At 38.9% G+C, this 23,058-nt stretch overlaps 1 protein-coding gene across 13 annotated transcripts in view; it reads left to right on the top strand.

Moving 5' to 3' along the window:
• Positions 1-23,058, top strand: part of ROBO2 (roundabout guidance receptor 2) — a 1,130,584-nt gene that overhangs the window by 973,879 nt on the left and 133,647 nt on the right. For all 13 annotated transcript variants that reach the window (XM_089512185.1, XM_089512193.1, XM_089512187.1 and 10 more), the window contains 2 exons: positions 4,175-4,299; positions 18,350-18,521. In XM_089512185.1, the coding sequence (XP_089368311.1) occupies positions 4,175-4,299; positions 18,350-18,521 (297 nt within the window). The remainder of the gene's footprint in view (positions 1-4,174; positions 4,300-18,349; positions 18,522-23,058) is intronic.

A 23,058-nucleotide genomic window follows, 5' to 3' on the forward strand; every position in this document is an offset into this window, starting at 1 on the left:
TGTCACTTCTAAGTGAATAAGTAACAGGCCCTTATCTGGGTCTTGTACAAATTGTATTTTCAGAACCATATTAATTTCTTTCAAAATTCATCTCCCAGCAATGATTATGCCAACAATGAGAGGTTTACTTTAGTATTTATCAATAGCATTTACATTTCTATACTGCTTCATACTGAACTAAGCAGTCTCTAAGCAGTTTACAATGTGTAAGCCAATTGCCCTCAACAAGCTGGGTACTTTGACGCTTGCCCTTTTCTATTAAAACTGGATATCCCTGATAGCTTACACAATTTGTCTTCAATCACATTTTACAGAACTATTGCTTTAGCACAATTTTTTCTTAAAATTTAGGCTCCTCCTATCTCAGTCAGCATATCACACCATAACTTTAAAGTGAAATCTTTTTGATGGTGCAGGTTCTTGAAATTCTAGATCTTAACCATGGTTGGAACTTTAAAGGGAACTTTGGGGTGAAAGGAGGAGCTTGAAACCACCCCTCACAAAGCCTGACAAAGCAAATTCCTTTTTGCATCAGTGAAAAGCCAACTTTTCAGCTCCACCGCAGCTGGATGCTGGCTTTAAGGCACTCCAGGGCCTGTGGGTTCTAAACGCCTCGCCGTCGGAGCATCCGGAAGCCAGCCCCCAAGTGTGAGCAGCCAGGCAGCATGTAGGGTATCTTGAGGGCATGCATCGTGTAAACACTGTGCTCCCAAGCCACTTGGAAATCAGCGCAAAGGGGCGGTCTGCTTCACCCCTAAATTACTAATCTCTAAATATTTCTGTACACCTTTATTTCTTTTTTCTGTGACTGGATGAGGAGAACCTCAGATTCAAACTGAGGAGGCTCTTGAAAGGGCTGAGATGATTCCACATTAGCTAATGCAGTGTCGTTCTAGATTTTTATATCTTTTGGCTATGAGGTTAAAAAAAAAAGGTTAGCAAGGTAATGAACCTCAAAGCCAAAAGATTTAAGCAATTAAACTTTTAGTCCTTGTGCAGCCAATAATTTAACTACAGTTGGAAGAGGAGTTTCAGAACATATTTGTTTTAGATCTTGGAGCCTGAGGGCACATGAGCCCCATCATGAATTAAAGATCTCATTTGATACACCATTTCCTTTGAGGTAAACATTGTGTTAATAAATCATGAAAGTCTCAAATGATGTCCTATTTTTTAAACTGTAAGCTTTCTAAAGAAAATTTAATTACATTTTACAAAGGTTAGTTTTAGATTTAAATAAATACTCTTAATTTTTATATTCTTGCTGTGTTCTGTCATGAGATCCATGAAAAGCATTTTCCTTTGAGTCCAGTTACCAGTGGATTAATCCCTCTATGAAAGATCTCATTAATATTCTTAAGGCATATGTAGGTTAAAAAACAAAGTATAATGATAGTACAACCATGCACTATCTAGTTATTTGAATTGTCTCTGTATTCTAATACATTAGTGAAATTTTTCATTATTAAATTTGCTACTTCTCCTTTTTAAAAAATAAATAAAACTTCTTACAAACGAATGCAGTGGTTAATATGTCATAACTTGTACCCAACTTCACATACTAGAGAGCACAGCAAGGGACAAATAAAACTGATACTTTGGAGTCCATGTATCTGAGTATATTCTTAATATTAAATGACACAGATAAACTTTAAAAAAGAAAGTATTTTCTCCATACTGGAATAGTACATTCTGATGCTATAGGCATATTTAAATGCTATTGACATAATACAGTGTTTTGTATTAGCATATAAAAACTGTCGATAAATCCCTTAGAGCTTCTTGAAGACATTTCTTGTAATGGCATATTTAAAACAAAAACAAAAGAAAACCACATTATGAAATAACTATATCTTCCTATGAACATGACCTAAAAGAGCTATTTACTCCAACAGAAAAGGGTGTCTGGAAAGAGAGTTCTACTGTTACCATCTTGAGTAACATACCAATGCACACAGCCCTTGCCTTGCTGCGTTACTTTTAATTCCTGCTGCAGAATACAATCTTCTGCTCTAAAAACAACTCTGAACATGATGTGATTAACCTTAGGGTTCCATCCCCTCATCTCAAAACCCAAATCGTACTTGGCCTATGCTTTCTATTCATGTTCAACCATCTCATTTCCATATCAGCTTACTCGGCCTCCCAAGCTGCTATTAGCATAACAGAGCTTTAGCGTGACATTGATTGAAGCCTGCGCTTGCTGAACATAGTATCAAAGCATAATTTGCCAGAAATCAAATCTAATTTACTGTGTACAGTATTTACATTACTGTAAAACAGTGTTTCTAGGGAAAAGTGTCCCAAGCCTTTAATCATAATATTTTTTGGTTCTCGGTTGTTGTTGTTGTTATTCTTGTCTAATTCTTTGAAAAGCATGAAATATATTTTCCTTTAGAGCTGTTGCCATTGACTTGCAAATGTCAATTGCATATAAATGTTTTTATTTTGTTTTCTATGACTCTTTTAATGTTAGACCAGAAGCAATGAATGGCAATTTTCTGATATCTTAATGCTTTGTTTATTGCATTGTAAAAGTTTCTTTCCATGGATATTTTAATATGATAGATTTTTAGATGATTTGACATATATAAACTAGTACAAATACCATTCTATCAGCTGTTGCTAGTTCTATAATACATTTTTGTTGTGAAAGCAAAATACTTCAGATGATGCCATCCTTTACAAATTGTTCACATTTTTAGTGATTCAGACATTTTGGTTCCTACACCTAAATTTGTTCATTCTTTAAATTGCTTACCTGGTGGAGGGTCACTACTTAATTAGCTATTTCATGCTTAAACTGTCCAGTCCATAAAATAAAACTGTAGAAAGATGCTCATTACCAACTGTTTCATGCATGTTGGATAATTAATATACATCCATTGCAGAAAAGAGGACAACGTTCCCTCAGACAAGACTAATTATTGGGGGGGGAGGGGTCTGCTAGAAAATGTCACTTCAGCCACTTTGTCTTCTTCAAGTATTTTATACTTTAAGTGTGTGTTTTGAAGTACAGTACTTGGAGATCAAACATAGTTTTACATAGTGATGCATAATACTGAACATCAAACACTGTCATTTGATTAGTGATTCTGTAGGTGTCTTCTACATGGTTGTCTAAGTGATACTATTTTGGGACACTGGCTGCATCCTCACTTAAGAAATAATCCAGTTTGGCACCACTTTAGCTGCCATTACTCAATGCTATGGAATTTTTGGAAATGTAGCCACCAAAGTGTCTGGTTCGAGCGTCTGTCAGAGAGTTCTGGTGCCACAACAAACTACATTTTCCAGGATTCCAAAGTACTGAGCCATGGCAGTTAAAGTGGTGTCAAACTGGATTTCTGCAGTGCTGATGCAGCCACAGTGGAATTCATTGAGATGTCACAGATACATTAACTACTGTCCTCCATTATATTCAATTAATGTTGTTGGGACTGGTTCTACCTTGTATCCCACTCTGATTCCCTTCTGATTAAGGATGGAGAATTTATAAAATTAATTTTTCAGAATCGGTGCTTGTGCAGTAATTCACAGTCTCCAGATTACTTTCCCTTTTTCACATTACAGATTTTAGCTGTTTACAGCACATTGACATATGATTAAAACATCTCGCGGAAGTGAACTGTGATGCAGTTATATATGGACAAAAAGATTTCTGTTTGGATAGTGATTTAATCAGTACAACTGTTTATTAATTAAATCATGCTATCAAGTGATGATTTCAAGATTTCTTTTTGCAAAGTGATTCACCTGCAAAAACAACACTAGTAGAAAACTGCAACACATTTCCTGAAGAAATCTGGAAATCAATGTTAATTTATCAGTGGCACAAACTATCATCTAATGTCTAATACCAAGATCTTAAGCAACTTGGATGGGAAGAAGTTTAAAAGCATCATTGTTTAAATAGTGTGGAGATGCCAGTATAATTTCTGACCTTTGGGTGAAATCCATTATCAGTCTTAGAGCTGAATGAGACTTGCTAGTCTCTAGTCTATAATATAATTTAGACTACTTTTTCTGTCTTTAGAAAGTGTGCTTTCTTTGAATAACTAACAGATTATATTTTCTGAAAGGTAAAAATTGTGATTAAAGTGCCTTTCTATACTTTATATTGTTCATAAGAACGTTTATTCTTAACACCATATTTTCACCTCTCACATCATAGCACCTCCACAGTTTGTGGTCAGGCCACGTGATCAGATTGTTGCCCAGGGCCGAACAGTGACCTTTCCATGTGAAACTAAGGGAAATCCCCAGCCAGCTGTGTTTTGGCAAAAAGAAGGTAGCCAGGTGAGTACTGTATATGTAAACTTATACTTTCACCTCTTCTATATCATTAGAGTCATGTAATATATCAATATATACAAATATTCTATATATTTCAAAAGTTAAAACTTTCACCTACATCCAGTAACTTCATCATGAAGGGACTTCATCATTTACCACCACGGTCATGTTTCAGCAATATAACATTAAAGGAATATAATTACAGTGGCTACTTAAACTACGAAAGAGATCTTGAGTTTGCAATAGAAAATACTTCTGCCAATACTGCAGTGCCTTTATTTTAATCTATGATGCAGCCACCCTTGGCTACTATTCTAGTTGACCCATTTCAAAAAGGATATTGAATAACAAGAAAAATGTAGAAGAGGCTGTGTCATCCTCATGAAAGTCATGATTCCAAGTGATAGTTTTAATGTCTGTGGCTAGGAAACAAGGACAGGCAAGACTTGTGATGTAGAAAGGTTCCAGTAATCTTCAGAGGTGTGACTTCCTTGCTTAAAAGCTGCCAATTAAGGAGTGAAGCAGTTAAAACAAAACATAAGGCATATAACATGATGTCTTACATCAATAGGAGCAAATTAATACACAGGAAGACCATTTTGTCCAGAGGATTCCATGTCTAGGAACCATAGAAGTTCAGGTTGCCTTAACATTTTTTAAATCTTCACATTGCAAACTGCTTTTGACATTGAGGCTTAGATTCAGAGCTAATATAGCCTCCTCTGGTGAAAGAAAAACAGTGATTATTAGCACACGTATTTTTTGAAACCTGATCCATGACTTCAATCATACTCTATTGAACACAGTAAAACAGTATAATTGTGAGCAGGAGTGCAGCCAAAATAAATAAAATACATTCAGAGAAGCACTAAGAGAGCTCTGTGTCCAGAGAGCTTCTTGACATAAAGATTATATTGTAAATGAAATCCAAGGTACTCGTCATTTTGCTTTACTTAATGGAAAAGGAAGATAATTTGTTGCTATAATGTGCCTTTAAGTTGTTTCCAACTCATGGTGAACCTAAGGCAAACCTTTCATGGAGTTTACTTGGCATAGGGGGTTTGTTCATAGGGGGTTTGCCTTCCTCTGAGGCTGAGAAAATGTGACTTGTCTAAGGTCATCTGGGGTATAAATACAATAATAATAATAATAATAATAATATCCAGTGTGTTTCCATGGCTGAACAGGGATTCAGTTCCTGGTTTCCAGAGGCATAATCCAGCACGCAAACCACTACACCAGGCTAGCTTTTCTAGAGGGAAAAGGAAAATAATAGCTACACTTAAAGAAATTAATTCATTCTTTTGAGGGTTGCGATGTGCAATAGTTATGTTGGACATAAAATATATATTTTTTAATAGTATGTGTGCAGACTTCTTAAAAACCATTTGTTTCTGTGTGGAATTTTCTACTCATAAAGAAGAATGGAAGGCCCTAGGAGATGTTAAAGTTTTAATTTATTAACATCATGACTCTGTCTTTGGGAAGCCGACTATTGTACAGTTATTATTTTTGGAACATGTATGATGACATATTTCCTTTCCTTCCATTACCACCATATTCCAAGACCTCTTTACAATAAAATTTCTATAGTGGCAACTTCATCCCCAAATATTGTAAAGATATAAACTGCTTTTGATAATTTTCTAAGAAATGAAATTGATGTTTTGTATCTTATATAAGTTTTTTTCATTCAAGGTATATTATAGTGGTGCAAATAATAAGACTAGAAAGAATATTTGAAGAAGAAAAAATAAGAAAGGGTTTTTTTTAAAATGTCTGTAAACTGTTACGATGAATGTCTTCTCAAGGCAGTTTCTCAATTTTAAAAAGGTGAGCAGGCAACGAGGATTGCCCAGAAGGATTATCATAATAATGTGCTATGTTCCAATAAGTGGTGCATAACAACGACTTTTAAACCTGGTGCACCAGTCAACAGACTACAGACAGTGGGGTTATAGTCTCCCTAATTTCCTCCAGGCTTCCCTCCCATACTCTCTGATGTCAGGCATTTGGTGGACAAGTGGGAACCAAGAAAGGATCCTGGAAAGCTGTGGTCTCCTGATCTGGCCTGGCTTTGTCCCACACTTCTGATGCTGCACTGGACAAACAGTGGGGAGCCAGGAGAGGATGCTGAAAGACTGGAGCTTCCCAATTATTGCCTGGCTCCTGATTTCATGTGGTGGGCATGCAAGGAATAGTCAGGAGAGGATCCTGGAATTCCCTCCTGGCTCTCACCAACCCATCTGCCATATGAGATTGGGGAGAAATCTTGTCTACTTCTTTACACTAATTATTATAACAATTCCCTTTGTCCAGATACACAGGTATCAAAACAGGTGTATCAAAGATTCTGACCATTACCCTCCTCTGTGCAGTACTAACAACCTTTAGGTGATCTGCCAGTGCTGTTGTTCTTGAGAGATCCCATGCCAGTATCACACAGATACACACATACACGCACACGCACACACATACACCACTACTGTGCTACCCAGCAACTGTTTGGCAGATTTAATCTTATTCTTCAGCAAACATCTGTCTCATTTGGGACAGCCTATCAATAACACTGATACTGTCAACATAATTTTTCCTCATAATCCCACCACCACAGAAAAGTAGTTCCAGGGTGAGAAATATTTTGTTACTGGATATATCCACAACATTCTGAATCTTGCTCTTTAACCATGCTGGGACACAGTGGCTCAGTAGTTAAGACACTGACTGTGGCAGTTGCAACATCAGAAGGTCAAGGCTTGGGCGCTGTGTGATGGAGTGAGCTCCCATCACTATTCCCAGCTTCTGCCAATCTAGCAGTTCTAAAGCATGTAAAAAAGCAATAGGTACCACTTTGGTGGGAAAGTAACAGTGTTCTGTGCAGTCATGCTGGCCTCATGAACACAGAATAGTTTTTGATAACACCGACTTAATAACAGAGATGAGCACTGGCTCCTACAGTCAGACATGACTTGACACCCTTGTCAAGGGAAAACTTTTCACTTTATTAAAAATATTTATTTAAATATATAGCATTACTCAGAATGTTAGGGATGATTTCTTCTGTTGTCAAGGAAGTTTATTACACTAGTAGTTGGTTTCTACTCTATTAGTACACACTGCCTAAATTAGAAAAAAAAAAGGAATGTAGTCCTATTTCTCATTATTACAGCACTCTTTATCCATGATATTTTTCTATGAACGAAGAAGCCTGGTACTCCAATGTGTTGTCATTGATAATGGTCCAAAACACACTGCAGAAATAATCCAGACTGAGACTGCTTTAACTGCCCTGGCTCACTGCTGGGCAATACTGGGAAATATAGTTTTGTGAGATATAATAATAATAATAATAATAATAATAATAATAATAATAATATAGTTTATTTGTAACCCGCTTTTCCAAAATTTTGATCAAAGCGGCGAACATTTATAAAAACATTCCAATAAAATCAATTAAAAACAGCATTAAAAGCAACATAGTAATACTAACGACAAAAGGGCCAGATGGAAGGAGAAATCGATATATACAGTCTGGGGTCATCAATGAAAAGGGGAAGAGAAAATTTTTCATGGTGGGAAGGCTTGGGAAAAGAAATACGTCTTCAGATTCTTTTTAAAAAGAGCTAAGGATGTGGTGGAGCAAAGCTCATCTGGGAGACTATTCCAAGATCTTGGGGCCACGATAGAGAATGCCCTCTGTGAGGTCCTCACATAGTGTGTCGCTGGGACCTCCAACAATTTCATCCCTGTTGATCTGAGTGTGCGGGGTGGATTATATGGGGAGAGGCGGTCCTCCAAGTACTCTGGGTCCAAGCCATTTAGGGCTTTACAACACCTTGTATTGAGCCCGGAAGCGAATAGGCAGCCAATGAAGATCTTTCAAGATGGGTGTTATATGGTCAGACCTGGAACAACCAGCGACCAGTCTTGCTGCCATATTCTGCACTAATTGTAGCTTCCGGGTTTGGTACAAGGGTTGCCCCATGTAGAGCACATTACAGAAATCCAATCGAGAGGTTACCAGAGCACGTACTACAGTTTCAAGGTCTCTCCGGTCCAGGTAGGGATGCAGCTGGCATATCAGCCGAAGCTGATAACAAGCGCTCCTGACTGTCGCATCCACCTGAGATGTCAGCTGGAGTGATGAGTCCAGGAGCACTCCCAAGCTGCGGACCGAGTCCTTCAAGGGGAGCGTGACCCCGTTCAGGACCGGATGGCAAATCTCACCACCCAGACCCAGGGAACCTATCGCCAGTAGTTCCGTTTTCTCTGGTTTCACACTGAGTTTGTTTTCCCTCATCCATTACCGACTCCAAGCAGGCATTTAGAGGAGAGATGCCATCCCTAGTTACTGCATCAGTCGGGGACACAGAGAAACATATTTAGGTGTCATACTGATAACACCGCACCCCGTGTCTCCGGATGATCTCTCCCAGCGGTTTCATGTAAATGTTAAATAGCATGGGGGACAGAATCGCTCATTGAGGGACGCCACATGTAAGCGCCCTCTTATCGGAGCAAACATCCCCCAGCTGGACCATCTGGAATCTACCTGAGAGGTAGGAACGGAACCACTGGAGTGCAGTGCCCCCGATACCTAACTCCCCCAGGCGTTCCAGAAGGATATCATGGTCAATGGTATCGAAGGCCGCTGAGATGTCCAAAAGCACTAACAGGGACACGCTTCCCCTGTCCATGCCCAGATGGAGATCATCAACTAAGGCGACCATGGCAGTCTCAACTCCATAGCCCGCCCGGAAGCCGGTTTGAAATGGGTCCAGAAAATCCATCTCATCCAAGATCGATTGAAGCTGGGAGGCGACCGCTTTCTCGATCACCTTCCCCAAAAATGGCAGCAGCGATATAGGCCGGTAGTTATTATAAGCCAGGGAATCTAGAAAGGGTTTTTTTAGAAGGGGTTTAACCACTGCTAATTTTAATTTAGATGGAAATTGTCCCTCTCTTAAAGATGTATTGATTATGCGGTGCAGCATAGTTAGCACCGCATCCCCCCCCCGGGCCGCCAGCCATGAGGAACAGGGATTGAGAGAGCATGTCGTCTTCCTAACACTTCGAAGGATCTTGTCCACTTCCTCGGTACTAACAAACTCAAAGTGATCCAGTATAACAGGGGCCACGGAAGCTCTGGACACCTCTCTAATAGATTCTGAAGAAATACTGGCATCGAGATCAGCCCTTATCCAAGAGATTTTGTCCGCAAAGAAGTTATTAAATTTGTCACAGCAGGCTTTAGATGGTTCTAAAATAGGGTTCAGGGAGGGGGGCAGTTGTGTCAGCTCCCTCACTACCCTGAACAGCTCTGCCGGATGCGACTCCGCGAACGCAATACGTGCAGCATAGAATGAATTCTTTGCTGCACTTATTGCCACTCTGTAGGCCTTCAAATGAGAGTCTAGGAGTGCCTTGTCGGCTAAGTGCTGGTGTCCTTGCCAGTTGCGCTCTAGTCGTCGCAGAATCCGCTTCCTCTCCCTGAGGTCTTCTGTATACCAGGGCTGTTTTTTGGAAGCAGGCCTGAGAGGACGCTTGGGAGCGATACTGTGTATAGCCCTGGAGAGATCAATATCTCAGATGTTAGTCAGGGCATCAACAGAGTCGCCGTCAGTTTCAGCCATATACCCCTCTAGGGCTTCTTGGAACCTTTTGGGTTCCATCAGCCTTCAAGGGTGGACCATCCTAATAGGTCCACCACCCCCGGGGGGGGGGCTAGAGGTAGAAGCCTTGATTCGAGCCTCAACCAGAAAATGATCCGTCCATGACAGGGCAGAGATATTAGAGATCTCTGCCCACGGAGACTCCATGTCCGTACTAAAGACCACATCAAGGGTATTACCAGCGCAATGCATGGGCCCCGAGACCAACTGAGACAGGTCCATGGCAGTCATGGTAGACATGAACTCCCAAGCCACACCTGTTGGATTTTGACTGGCCTCGAAAGCCGCCTTGATCATTTTTTAAGCCGCCTTGATCATTTTTTATGGAAAGGCGGGGTAGAAATAGAAATAAAAATTATTATTATTATTTATTATTATGTTGAGGTCCCCCAAGACAAGAAGCCTGGGGGACTCCAACACCAGTTCCGAGACCAGCTGCGTCAGCTCGGCCAGGGAGTCTGTTAGCGCACGGGGTGGCCAGTAGACCAACAGAATCCCCAGACTGTCTCTGGCCTTCAGGGTCAGGTAAATGCACTCGATGTAATCCATTTTCCGGACAGGGTTCCTGGTTAAGGAGAGAGTGTTTTTATGAATCAAGGCAACACCACCACCCCGTCCACCTAACCTGATCTGGTCCGTAACTGAGTACCCAGCTGGGAGGGCCTGTGCCCACACAGCCTCGCTCTCGGGTCCAAGCCAGGTCTCAGTAATGCACGCCAGGTTGCAGTTTTTATCCTGCAAAAGATCATAGATTATGTGGGTCTTGTTTTTTACAGACCTGGTGTTGCACAGGAGCAGAAACAGGGTTTGTGGTACAGCTGATATTTAGCCTTCTCAGTCAGAGAGCTCTGTTGCCACAATAAACTACAGTTCCAAGGATTCCGTAGCACTGAGCCAGGACAGTTAAAGCGGTCTCAGACTGGATTATTTCTGCTGTGTGTTTTGGACTCTTGTGACCAGCCTCCATTCACTTGGAACAGTTTCCCTTTTGTTCTTGTGACTGGTCAATAAGGTGAAATTCTTGTCCAACTAAATTATCAGAACATATATTGTCCAACCAAAAGTGTTATTTTTATACACTGAAGTTCTTTGTCATATTTTTTAAAAAATCCAGACCACTACACCAAATGTGATATCAGAAATATTTAAAAATTCCTGCACCTTTGATCTAGTAGGTCTTCTTGTAAAAGTATCTAAAAATATCTGTGTAAAAATCTAAGTCTAATCTCTCTCTCTCTCTCTCTCTCTCTCACACACACACACACACACATACATATGTGTGTGTGTATGTGTGTGTGTGTGCGTGTGTGTGTGTGTTTGTGTGTGTGTGTGTGTGTGTGTGTGTGTGTGTGTGTGTATATATATATAGTCCCATGCAGCACCTAGCACCAGCTTCCACTTTCTGTGAGGATATTTTCAGGCATCTGAGAGCAGGAGAGTTTGGCAAAGGTTGCCTTCTTTTCCATTCTCCCAGCAGAAATGCTTCTTTGGATCAGAAAACCTCTGAGGATAAAAGGAGCCCTTCTGGTGACAGAAGGCAAATTATGGTTGCAACCCAGTGACCTTTGAACATCAGATTTGATGAAAACAAGAGCAAAATCAAATAGTGTGGGGTAAAATCTTGTTAATACAGAATCCTTTTGAAATATCAGTACTCAGGTGGAGATTTTATGTTGTCTTCTTGGATATGTACATCAAATATCATTTATCCCACTGTGTTCAGTGGGAAAGAATATTTTTTCTTGTTAAATATGTTAGCATTTGAACAATATTTTCTTTGATGCTATGTATGTATAAAGTTCTGACTATGATGTATATAATTGTGACACTTTGATCAAAAACAAAGCTTGGTGAGTGACTTTTAGTTATAACTCTAAGGACCAGAGTAACTACAGTTATAGTTCTAATTTTTTTTTAAAAAAAAGTAACTTTCTACTTTCTTAAAATGAACTGAAATTGATAATTAAATGTGAAATTACTTTAAATAGCTTATTTTAGTTACTTTTTAAACACCACAGTGTTCAGTGCCATTTTCCTGTGGTACAGTACACCCCCTTCCCATCCATCTTATTGTCATCTGAACAGAGCATAGGGTAGAAGCAGAAGCTGGCACTTGGATATATTATATTCTTCTTCCATCATTTAGTAAGGTCACAACCCTGTAAACAAAATGTTGCAGTTATAGCATAACATGACTGTAATTATTCCTCGCACAATCATAATGTGTTACATTTTACCTATTAAGAACAGGAGCTTAGCTACAAGTAACTAATTATTTATTGCAGATCACTTTTAAATTCTGATCAAGCATTAGAAGAAAGAAAGGGTTTAGTAGGTTTTTTCCCTCCAGTCATTATATATGAGTCATTATTTTCTGTCTAAAGACTTGAATATGCTTAACAGAGCAAGTTTACTTCTGAGTAAGTGTACATAGGACTGTTGTCTGGTAAACCTCTTGTATTTTAGATATAGAATCATCAGTGATTGTATACATGATCAAGCATTTCATCAGGTTCTGTGCAGGCTCTGGCTGGGAATTGTACTCATCATTACTGTTTGGGAATTCAGGATGTTTCATATTTATTCTGACATCATTTGATCTTTACAGGAAAATCCACTTCTTTATTTTAAATCTGTATATCTTTCTAAGTTGTTTTTACTTTGCTTCAACATGCAAAACTGAAGTACAGTATGCTTCATGTTGTCACCTGCTGTTAAGTCAACTTCAGTTTACCAACCACCCTGCTCTGGTCTTGCAGACTCGCCAGGCCATGGCTTCTTTGACTGTGTCTAAGCTCCCTCTGAACAAATCCTGTGAAGAAAAGTGCATGATTGGTTTGCCTTACAGTTGCTATAGGTCAGAATCAGCTTGAAGAAAAATAATACAAACAAACAGAATAAATGCACATCTATTTTTAACATTATCTTTAAATTGTAAAGGAGTGTTCCTCACATTTTATTTTGGCACGATAGTTTATTTACTGTTCTTCTTTAGCTTTACTCTCATGTTCTGTGCCACTATCTGCTCCTGTTCTTGTTTTAACAGGGATAATGCAGTTTCTTTATCTTTTGCTTGCAATTATATCATCTATTTGATTTGTGTATTAGGCATCAAATGACATCCATGTATGTAGTCACCTCTTGAGTTGCTTGAAGAATGTGACGTCAACGAACAAACTGTTGGCCTAACAAAATTCTGCTCTGCTGGTTCATTTCTTGATTTCATACAATCTTTGATTTTACTTTGTTTCCTACTTTTGAATTTCAATTGCCTCTGCTTAATAAGAAGTACAGTGAATTCTTGTTATACGCTGGGGTTTTCAAACTGTGGATGCTTGAATCCGTGTATAAAAAATCCATGTATAAGAAGGGCCGACTTTTTTCTGTGTGATCAATTTCCTCCTGGACTCCAACACAGAATTTTTCAATTTCTTCTTCTTCTGCCTCTGTTGTTGGAACATAAACTTGGATTATGGTTAAATTGGTGGGTTTTCCCTGAGGTTTTATTGATATGACTGGATAAAACTTTGCATTACAGTGGACCCTTGTTATACTCTGGGGTTTGGTTCCAAGATCCCCCGTGGATAACCAAATCCGTGGGTGCTCAAGTCCCATTAAATATAATGGCATAGCAAAATGGTGTCCCTTGTAAAAAATGGAAAATCAAGGTTTGATATTTGAAATTTATACTTTTTTTGAACATTTTCAAACCATGGATGCTTGAATCCATGTATAAAAAATCAGTGTATAGGAAAGGCCGATTGTATTTCCTTTGATTACTTCTGCTGCATCTCTCCTCACTATTAATGCCACCCAATTTCTTTTTACATTTACATTTCCTGAGTAAAACACTGAGTAATTATCTGAGTTAAAATGTCCCATTCCTCTCTGCTTTAGCTCATTCACTCCAAGTATTGCAATGCTTATGTTCCATTTATTTTATTATATCTAGCTTCCCCAATTCATGCTTCTTGCATTCCATGTTACATCAGTATGTATTGTTCAGCATTGGACTTTTATTTTACCTCTGAGCATGTCAACAGCTAAGTGTCCTTCCAGCTTGAATCCAGCTGCATCTTTAGCCAAAGTGCTACTCATATTTGTCCTCTTTTCTTCACCAGTAGCTCATGGAGTGCTGTTCTACCTGAAAGTGTCATCTTCTGGCACTATCTCTTGTTATAGTTTGGATTGCCTCACATAGTTTTTTTGTGGTAAAGGACATTCCAAAGGGGTTTATTGTGCCTCCTTCAGTGCAGTAGTAACACATGTTAGGTACAGTGCCACTGCTGTTCTTTCTGAGAGATCCTACACCAGTTTTACCACTACTGCTGCACCCAGGATCTTTTTGGCACATCTGGTGTGGCTTCTCAGCAAAAGCCTGTTTGACATGAGAGACCCTACCAGCAACACTGCTGTCATCAACAGAACCTCTTGCCTCACAGGAGCATGCATTTGTGTTTAGGGCATTATTATTATTATTATTATTATTATTATTATTATTATTATTATTATTTCATATAGCGCCAGCAATGTACATGGTACTTGACAAAGCACTTGATGTTTATATTTTTAAACTGTGTAATATTGCTTTGCTATGCAAAAAATAGCTGTATAAACTCATTTTAGAAATTAAACTTAGAACAGTTAGCAAACATTTTAAAAACCTTCTTGGAAAAAGAGCTTAATAACATGGTAATGTTTATGTAAAGTGGGCTTATAGTGTCACACTTGAATCTAATAAAGTGGACATCCATCATGTTGTAATAAAGGGAAGAGCTTCTAATTAAAGTAGGACATCATTTGCAGGATTAAAGTCATTTAGCGTAATTGAAAAGTGTTAATACCCTATTTTATCCTCTTCCATTGGTATTACTTCAAGGGTAAAACATTTTAAGGTGAAAATGTGTCTTGTGTCTTTAATTGAATGTTATTACCTACTGATTGTAACATGTTGAAGCTGTTTAATTACAAACCTGCAGAATTAATTACAATATTGAGACTCAGATCCCAGAGGGCTAGAATGTTCTCTCTCTATTTTTTGGCAAATAAATGTAACATAAAAATTGATACCTCACTTGTTTATAATCAAATGCTGAAACATAGTTCAATGTGATTCATTATATCCACATGTTTTTCTTAATTGAGCTTCAGTGAAGCAACAGAGGTTAACCAGGTTAATGTTTCCATCCTAACACAAAAAAATTCCAGGCTTTGTAGTGAGACATCAACCTATTAAATATTTTAAAAGTCCAGTCACTATGTTTTATCATCAAAATTGAGAACATGATACTTTAGCCTTCCTCAGTTTTTATGTGCCAAGTACCTAATGTTTTTTGAAGTGTCTAGCTGTCCTTTCAATTGGCCAAGATGCCTTTCCTTCCTCATCAACAAACAACCCTTCTCTTTTGTAACAGATCTGTAATGGTGCTAAATTCAGCTGCTTAACATTAGTATACAGCCAGTATAAACTATAAGGAATATTTCACTTTGGACTTGTTCCTCCATGCTATTTTACAGCCATCTGGAAAGGTGGCTAATGCCAGTTTATACATCAGCAGCTGGTCCTTTGAATTTAGTAGCCATTTCCCTCAAGCTTACAGTCAAGACTTTAGACAAATGCACTAACCTGATACCAGGGAATGTGTACACATCCTTGGCCCCATTCTCATAAAGGCAAAATTTAGGTATAAGACAGCTCACCAAAGTAAAAAGATTCAAGCCAAGGTAACTGATCTGCTGCAGTCCAGTGTATTTCTAGAATAACAATGTTTTCTTTATTTAAAATTTAAATAATATGCTCTGCTAATAATGTGTTGCAGGTTGAATCCTTATTTCTAGAATAAACAGATCACAAGTTAGCCATGTATTTTCTTTAACATTTGAAGTATATGTTCTTCTGATAACATGTTATAAGTTGAATGCTTAATCTCACATTGTTGGAAACTTGCTTTTAATACAAAATAAAATGTGCTGAAATCCAATATCCTGCTAACTTCTTGCTTGCTAATTATTTAACATTTGAATTAATTATTTAATTGTTTAAGGTTAATTATTTAACATTGGGCTAGACAATGTGACTGTTAGGTGGATTTGTAGTTGGTTGATTGGCTGAACCCAAAGAGTGCTCAAATATGGCTCCTCTTCATCCTGGAAAGAAATGACTAGTGAGGTGCCACAGGGTTTTGTCCTGGACCCAGTGCTATTCCACGTCTTTATCAATGATTTGGATGAAGAAATGGTGGGCATGCTTATCAAATTTGCAGATGACACCAAATTAGGACGAATAGCTAATACCCCAGAGGACAGGGTCAAAATTCAGAATGACCCGAATAGGTGAGAAAGCTGGGCCAAAACTAACAAAATGAATCTCTCCAGGGACAAATGTAAGATACTGCATTAGGTAGAAAAAAATGAAATGCATAGATTTAGGATGGAGGACATCTGACTTAAGGAGACTGCATGTGAAAGGGATCTAGGAGTCCTAGTGGACCACAAATTGAACATGAGTCAACAGTGTGATGCAGCAGTTAAAAAGACCAATGCTATTTTAGGCTTTATCAATAGAAGTATAGTGTCAAAATCAAGGGACGTAATAGTGCCACTCTATTCTGCCTTGGTCAGGCCTCACCTGGAATACTGTCTCCAGTTCTGGGAACCACAATTCAAAAAGGATGTTGACAAATTGGAACGTGTCCAAAGAAAGATAATCAACATGGTGAAGGGCCTGGAAACCATGCCTTATGAGGAAAGACTTAGGTAGCTGGGTTTGTTTAGCCTGGAAAAGAGAGGGTTAAGAGGTGATATTATAGCCCTGTTTAAGTATTTGAAGAGGTGGCACATTGAGGATGGAGCAAGCTTGTTTTCTGATTCTCCAGAGACCAGAACATAGAACAATGGATGCAAGCTACAGGAAAAGAGATCCCACCTTAAGATTAGGAGGAAGTTTCTGACAGTAAGAGCTGTTCTACAGTGGGACACACTCTTTCAGAGTGTGGTGGAGTCTCCTTCTTTGGAGGTTTATATGTAGAGGGTGGATGGACATGTGTCAGGGATACTTTAGTTGTGAGTTCCTGCATGACACGGGGGTTGAACTGGATGGCCCTTGTGGTCTCTTCCAACTCTATGATTCTATGATTCTGTTAATGGCAAAAGGAGATCTGAATACAGTATAACTATCCACCCAACTTTACAATCTGTGGACCGTTACAATTAGGCAGGAAAGTACGCGTGGAGCGCATACTAGGGTTTGAAAGGGGCGGTGCTTCCGCACCCCCCTAACCCTAGTGCTCGCTCCATGCGCACAAAATGGCAGCGGCCGTTCCACACTGCCGCCGCCATGAGGACGTCAGGACCGCGCCGCCTCTATAAGGGGTGGCGCGGACGTGACGTCCTCGCTCCGCACCAGAGCGCTTAGTGCGCCCTTAGCGCGGAGCAGGAAGGAGCTCCGTTTCAGAGCTCCTTCCTGGTTTGGTCCGCTGGGCGCAGCCTTCACACGGCTGCGCCCAGCGGACAAAAGGAGAAAGGGGCCAAGCGGCCCCTTTCTCCTCCTCCCCGCCGCCGCGGGGTGTCCTTAGGGCTTGAAGCCCCAAGGACACCCCTTTCCAGGCTGCGGGGAAGCGGCCTTTTGCCGCTTCCCCGCAACCTGGAAAGCAGTGGATCGGGGCCTCAGCGGCTGCCAGTCTAGCCGCTGAGGCCCCGATACCCCGGGGAAAGGGGCAGGTGCAGCCCGCCCCAAACAGGTGGTCTGTAACCTGCCTATGTCACCATTTTTCCTTGTGAAACCTAGTCTGTATATAAATGTAAAGGTAAAGGTAGTCCCTTGACATGAATGTTAGCCATAACCGACTTTAGGGGGCAGTGCCTATCTCCGTTACTTAGCCAAAGAGCCAGAGTTGTCTGAAAACGTATATGGTGGTATGTGGCCAGCATGACTGCATCAAACACTGTTACGTTCCCATCGAAGTGGGACCTATTTATCTACTTGCTTTTGTATGTATTCGTCTACTAGGTTGGCAGAAGCTTACTCCATCATGCAGCACTCAGGCCTCGATCTGCCAACCTTCCAACTGGCGACTTGACCAGTTCCAATTTTTGGTCACTGTTGCCAAGTCTAAAATTTTCAGTAAAGCATCCCATATAGATCTCTCCCCAAATAATGAGGCAGCTGTCCTTCCAATAAAGCTATATTGCACTCCCAGATGTATTATGTCTAATTTACACAACAAACTTCTCTTCAAAGATTCACCAATAACATTTCTCCTAACAAGTACCATGTCATTTGTGCATTTGGCTTGTGATGAGCATTACTGAGAATTTGAGTTATTATAGAATCAATGATGACCCATAGTTTTGCACTGATGTGGACTACATTGTCTTTGCAGAATCTTCTTTTTCCAAACCAGCCTCTTCAGCCCAACACCAGATATTCTGTATCACCAACAGGGGATCTCACTATTACCAATATTCAGCGATCCGATGCAGGCTATTACATCTGCCAAGCACTCACTGTCGCTGGAAGCATATTAGCAAAGGCACAATTGGAAGTTACAGATGGTAAGAAATAGAATTTGTATTGTATTATTTCTATATCACAACATAATTTTCCATCTGTGATGGGGAAACTTTTTTTATATTCCTAATCTATACATTAACTGCATTTGACCTGTCTCTGTTCATTGCCTCTGCAAAGATCATGATGCCCTCATTTTGTGAAATTATTATAGGAATTTGTTCTAACTTTAAGTGAAATCCCCAGAGTGATTTACAAAAAAAAATGTATATTCTCTCTTATGAGTCTTCATAGGTTTAAGGTCTTGTGAGAAGACTGTTCTACCCTCAAGGCAAATTTTGTTGAGGACGTAAGAAATTATTTTTGGGGGGTGGATCAGTGGTATCCAATAGATTCCTGGTCAGTGGGACAATATATCTGTTCCAGGTTTTAATTAATACTTTAAAGGCAATAATCAAAATGTTGAACGTTTTTTAAAGATTGTATTCGGTACCTAGAATAGCATCTGTTAAATTTGGACTACAGCCTAAATCATCCACTGAGACGGAATCTATGATCTGCCACTATGGTGGTCACTCCTAAACTCTGCATTCTCTGCTTAGGGAAACCAGGTTGGCCACTTCTCTGTTGCCTTCTGACAGGAACCAGAGCTTTTTATTTAGAGAAACTGTGCCATCTAGACTGGGATAATTGAGATATCTGATTATGAAAAAGAAAAATATATCTCCACTTATGTTTGTCAACAGCTCATTGGGATCACTGAATCATTTATTGGGTATGATGCACGGCAAGATATAAATAGGATAATAGTTAGCTAATGGCCTTTACAGACTGGGGCAGAGTTGAGGCGCAGCATCCCCCCAGGGCAACCTGACACCGCACACTGTTCCAGATGGCGTGCGGCATCATGGCTCACCTCCAGCCCTTCATCAAGATGACCTAATGCCGCAGGGGCACCATATAGCTGTGTCACCACAGCTATGGGGCCCTTTCGAGACTGGATCAGGGCCACAGTCTGAGATTGCCGCAGTCCTGATCTGGTGCAAAAAGGGGCAGCTTGCATCTTAGTCACCTTCTAACTATAAAATTGCCTTCAGAATTACTACCAAGTACTGTCGGAATTAGAAATATATAATTATATTTATATTTTAATTTCAAAATTATTTTAAATGTTTTCTGAAATATTATAGAACTACATGAATTGCTGATGTAAGAACTGCTCCACATAGAATGCATGAGGCTCATACACCAGGACTAGAAATATATTTTCTTAATCATCAGAATTTTAAGAGGTTTAAAAATGTATTCTTGAATGGGGAGAGGGGGATGGAGATGACAGGGTCAGTTTTTTAAATTATATAACAATGAAGCAAATCTGCGTTTCTGTGGTACCATTGATGTTATAGGAAAGCATCAAGTTCATTGTATTTCATATACAAAGAAATACATCAGAGCTCTTAGTTGAATTCTTAAACTGTGACACTTAGAAAAATTAAATACTGAATTGTTTCAGTGCTTTGTTGTTGCAGAAACAACAAAATTGTTTCAACAAAACTAAAACAGAATTGTTTCACAGCTACAGATAGACATAAGGGAGGCATATGTTTTTAGGGCTAGATATTAAGGTAAAATGAGAGCTAACTTATTGAAAGTAATAGGGAGGTATTGATTTTAAAAGTCGAATATATATTCTTTTATTTTTTGTGCATCAGCCCCTACACAGATGAACTATGGAGATATACAGTAGATTCACAGCTTTACCTATTACCACTTCAGAGCTCTGTTCAGTTATCATTTTTCTTATTACCAAACCAGCTCAATTATTTCATATGTGATTTTGTTGACATAGGATTTTAAAACAAGGCAATCTGGATACTGTGAAGGCCAGAGAAAGATTACAAGGAAGGTACTGACAGATTCTTGGCATGAAGGAAATCTGTGGAAGTGAAACAGAAAATTCAGTATGAAAGGTGGTTATATAACAGGAATTCCTCTGTTTTTTAAAAAAAAAACATTGATAATCTAACTAAATTATATGGTCTTTAGCAGGGGAAGTTGTATTGTGAGAAATGCCATTATCTGGTTGTACGTCCATATGTTTACACAATACACAGAGAGAGAGAGAGAATGTTCAATTTTCTCTGCTACATGTTACTACTGGTAATACAAAAGCATAATGATCATCTTCATGGATTTGGATTGTTAATAGTACTAAAATAATGAAGCCAAAATTCCTGTTTGGTTGGTACTTTGTTGCATTCTTAATATTCTCTGTCTTAACTGACTCATTAAATACCTCCTGACTTTGATGAGTTTTTACCATTAAAAATGGTATGTTACATATAGGCCTGCTTTTACATACCTCTTAGAGACCTGAATGTACCATGAAAATATGAAAAAAAGACTAATTCTGAATAATCTAGCTTTCAGCAAGCACAGATTCATCATGAATGACAGGTAGAAAGGTTCAGCAGCACGTTATGGTGGACTGAACATGGGCTTGGTGCTTTTCCTTTGTTTTCTGAAAAGATGATAGTATTTTTATGACAAGGAGAGATAATTTCTTTCTTATCCTTGCATCTTTACAAGTGTGCAGTGAGTTTCTGAAGATTAAAGCCTAACCTTCACTCAGTGACCTCCTTTGGTCTTCCCTTTCTTTCATTCTTGATGACAAAATGATGCATTTTCATACAATTCAAATTTACATGTAGATTAAAGGGACATTTAAAATTAATGGAAGAGCAGTATTTTCTTAAAATCTGTCTACAGAGCTGTCTGATTCAGTGCCATGGCTGTGATTGGAATAAATAGAGCACACAAATATTGGCCAAGAGGACATTGAGCTGTTAATGTTTGCACCTGCTGGTGCTGAAAAGATTTACTGCAACAGGAGCTGAAAGGAGCAAGTCAGGTTCAAGGATATCAATGATGAGAAATTCTTCCTTCAGACAGTCAAGGCTTCTGGGCTGTCTTACTCTCCAGCATTTCTTTGTACATAAGAGAAATAATGAGCTCTCCCTAATTTTTTTTCTATCTCCTCAAGTAGTCATTAGTTCATTACATGAAGTACTTGCAACAAAAGGATGCTCATATCCAATTTCTTTATACCTTTATTTATTGGCTAATTTTGTATTCTGGCCCTACTCCAAGCAATTCAGAGTAATATATATGGGATTATCTGTATTCTATCCTACTTTTATGCCTATTTTTAAAAAAGAAAAAAAAACATTTTTATTGACACTAATAAGAAATGCTACTTTTTCAAAATGGCATGTCTAGCTTCTTAGTCCAAATAAAATATTGACATATCAGCATTGATAATAATAATCATATTTTGGAATAATTAGCTTTATGATGCTTGGCTGGTGATTTTAGTTTTCCATCATAACACAGATTCTCTCTCTCTCTCTCTCTCTCTCTCTCTCTCTCTCTCTCTCTCTCTCTCTGGTTAATGATTTAATAATAGATGCAACTTGTCATTTTTGCTTTGAACACATTTTGTTTGCTCTAGAGTAATTTAAGTTCAACTGAAGTGGCAGTACAGAATGAAAACACATGATATGAGCAGAAAATATAAGCATTTAATTACACCATATATAGCTCTGTTTCAGTTGTTACATTTTCCATTTTGTAGTCTCTGTTGGAAATATTTTTAACTCAAGTGTGAACATGAGAAGAGATTACTAACTGTGATAAAATGTGCTGAGCTGAGTGATAATTTTGCTGATTATGGATTGTGGTAAGAGCTTTCTGTATATTTGAAATTCAGATATACTTCCTTGAAAGACTACCATATATATTGTTTATCTCTCATGGCAAAATGAAATCATTAAAAAAAATTAAAACAGTCTGGGCAATTTTCTTCAAAGGAAAACTAGGTAAGCATCTCAGTCATATAAAGATACATTATGTAAATATATTAAAAGCTTCAATATACCTGTCAGCATGCATTTAATATAGGAAACTCAGTTATTAACTCTATATAGTTTTGCTTTTTCGGTGCACTTGAATATTAAACGCCAATCTCCTCTAATTCATTCATTATTCATTCGTGGCAAAATGTGTTGTTAGTTTGTAGTTCTCTCTCTTTAGACCTGTCACTAATTGTTCTGTATGCAGGTGATCCATAATCCATATTTAAAATGGTAGGGTGGTTTTGTTTGGTTTTGTTTGGTTGTTTTTAAGGCTAAGAGTGTTTCCTTCATTGGTCAGTAAGTGACTACTTTTGCCCCCAAATAAATTGTTACTAGTTTCCTTAGAATAATATTTGGTTATAAATGGAATAAAATATGTTGCTGGATGTAGGACTCTGAAATTCTACTTGTAGAAGTAGTGGGAAACAGAGGCACAGTTTAGAAATCTAAAAAGTATAAACACATAGGCGGGTTACACACCGCCATTAAAGTACGCGCAGAGCACGTACTAGGGTTAGAGAGGTGTGGTGCTTCCGCACCTCCCTAACCCTAATACGCGCTCTGTGTGTAAAAAATGACGGCGGCTGTTCCAGACGGCTGCCGCCATGAGGACGTCACGGCCACGCCACCTCTATACGGGGCGGCGCAGACGTGACGTCCTCGCTCT

The sequence above is a fragment of the Sceloporus occidentalis genome, unplaced genomic scaffold (genome assembly GCF_023333645.1).
Source record: "Sceloporus occidentalis isolate IW3139 unplaced genomic scaffold, rSceOcc1.0.p SCAF_2, whole genome shotgun sequence".
Classification (NCBI taxonomy): domain Eukaryota; kingdom Metazoa; phylum Chordata; class Lepidosauria; order Squamata; family Phrynosomatidae; genus Sceloporus; species Sceloporus occidentalis.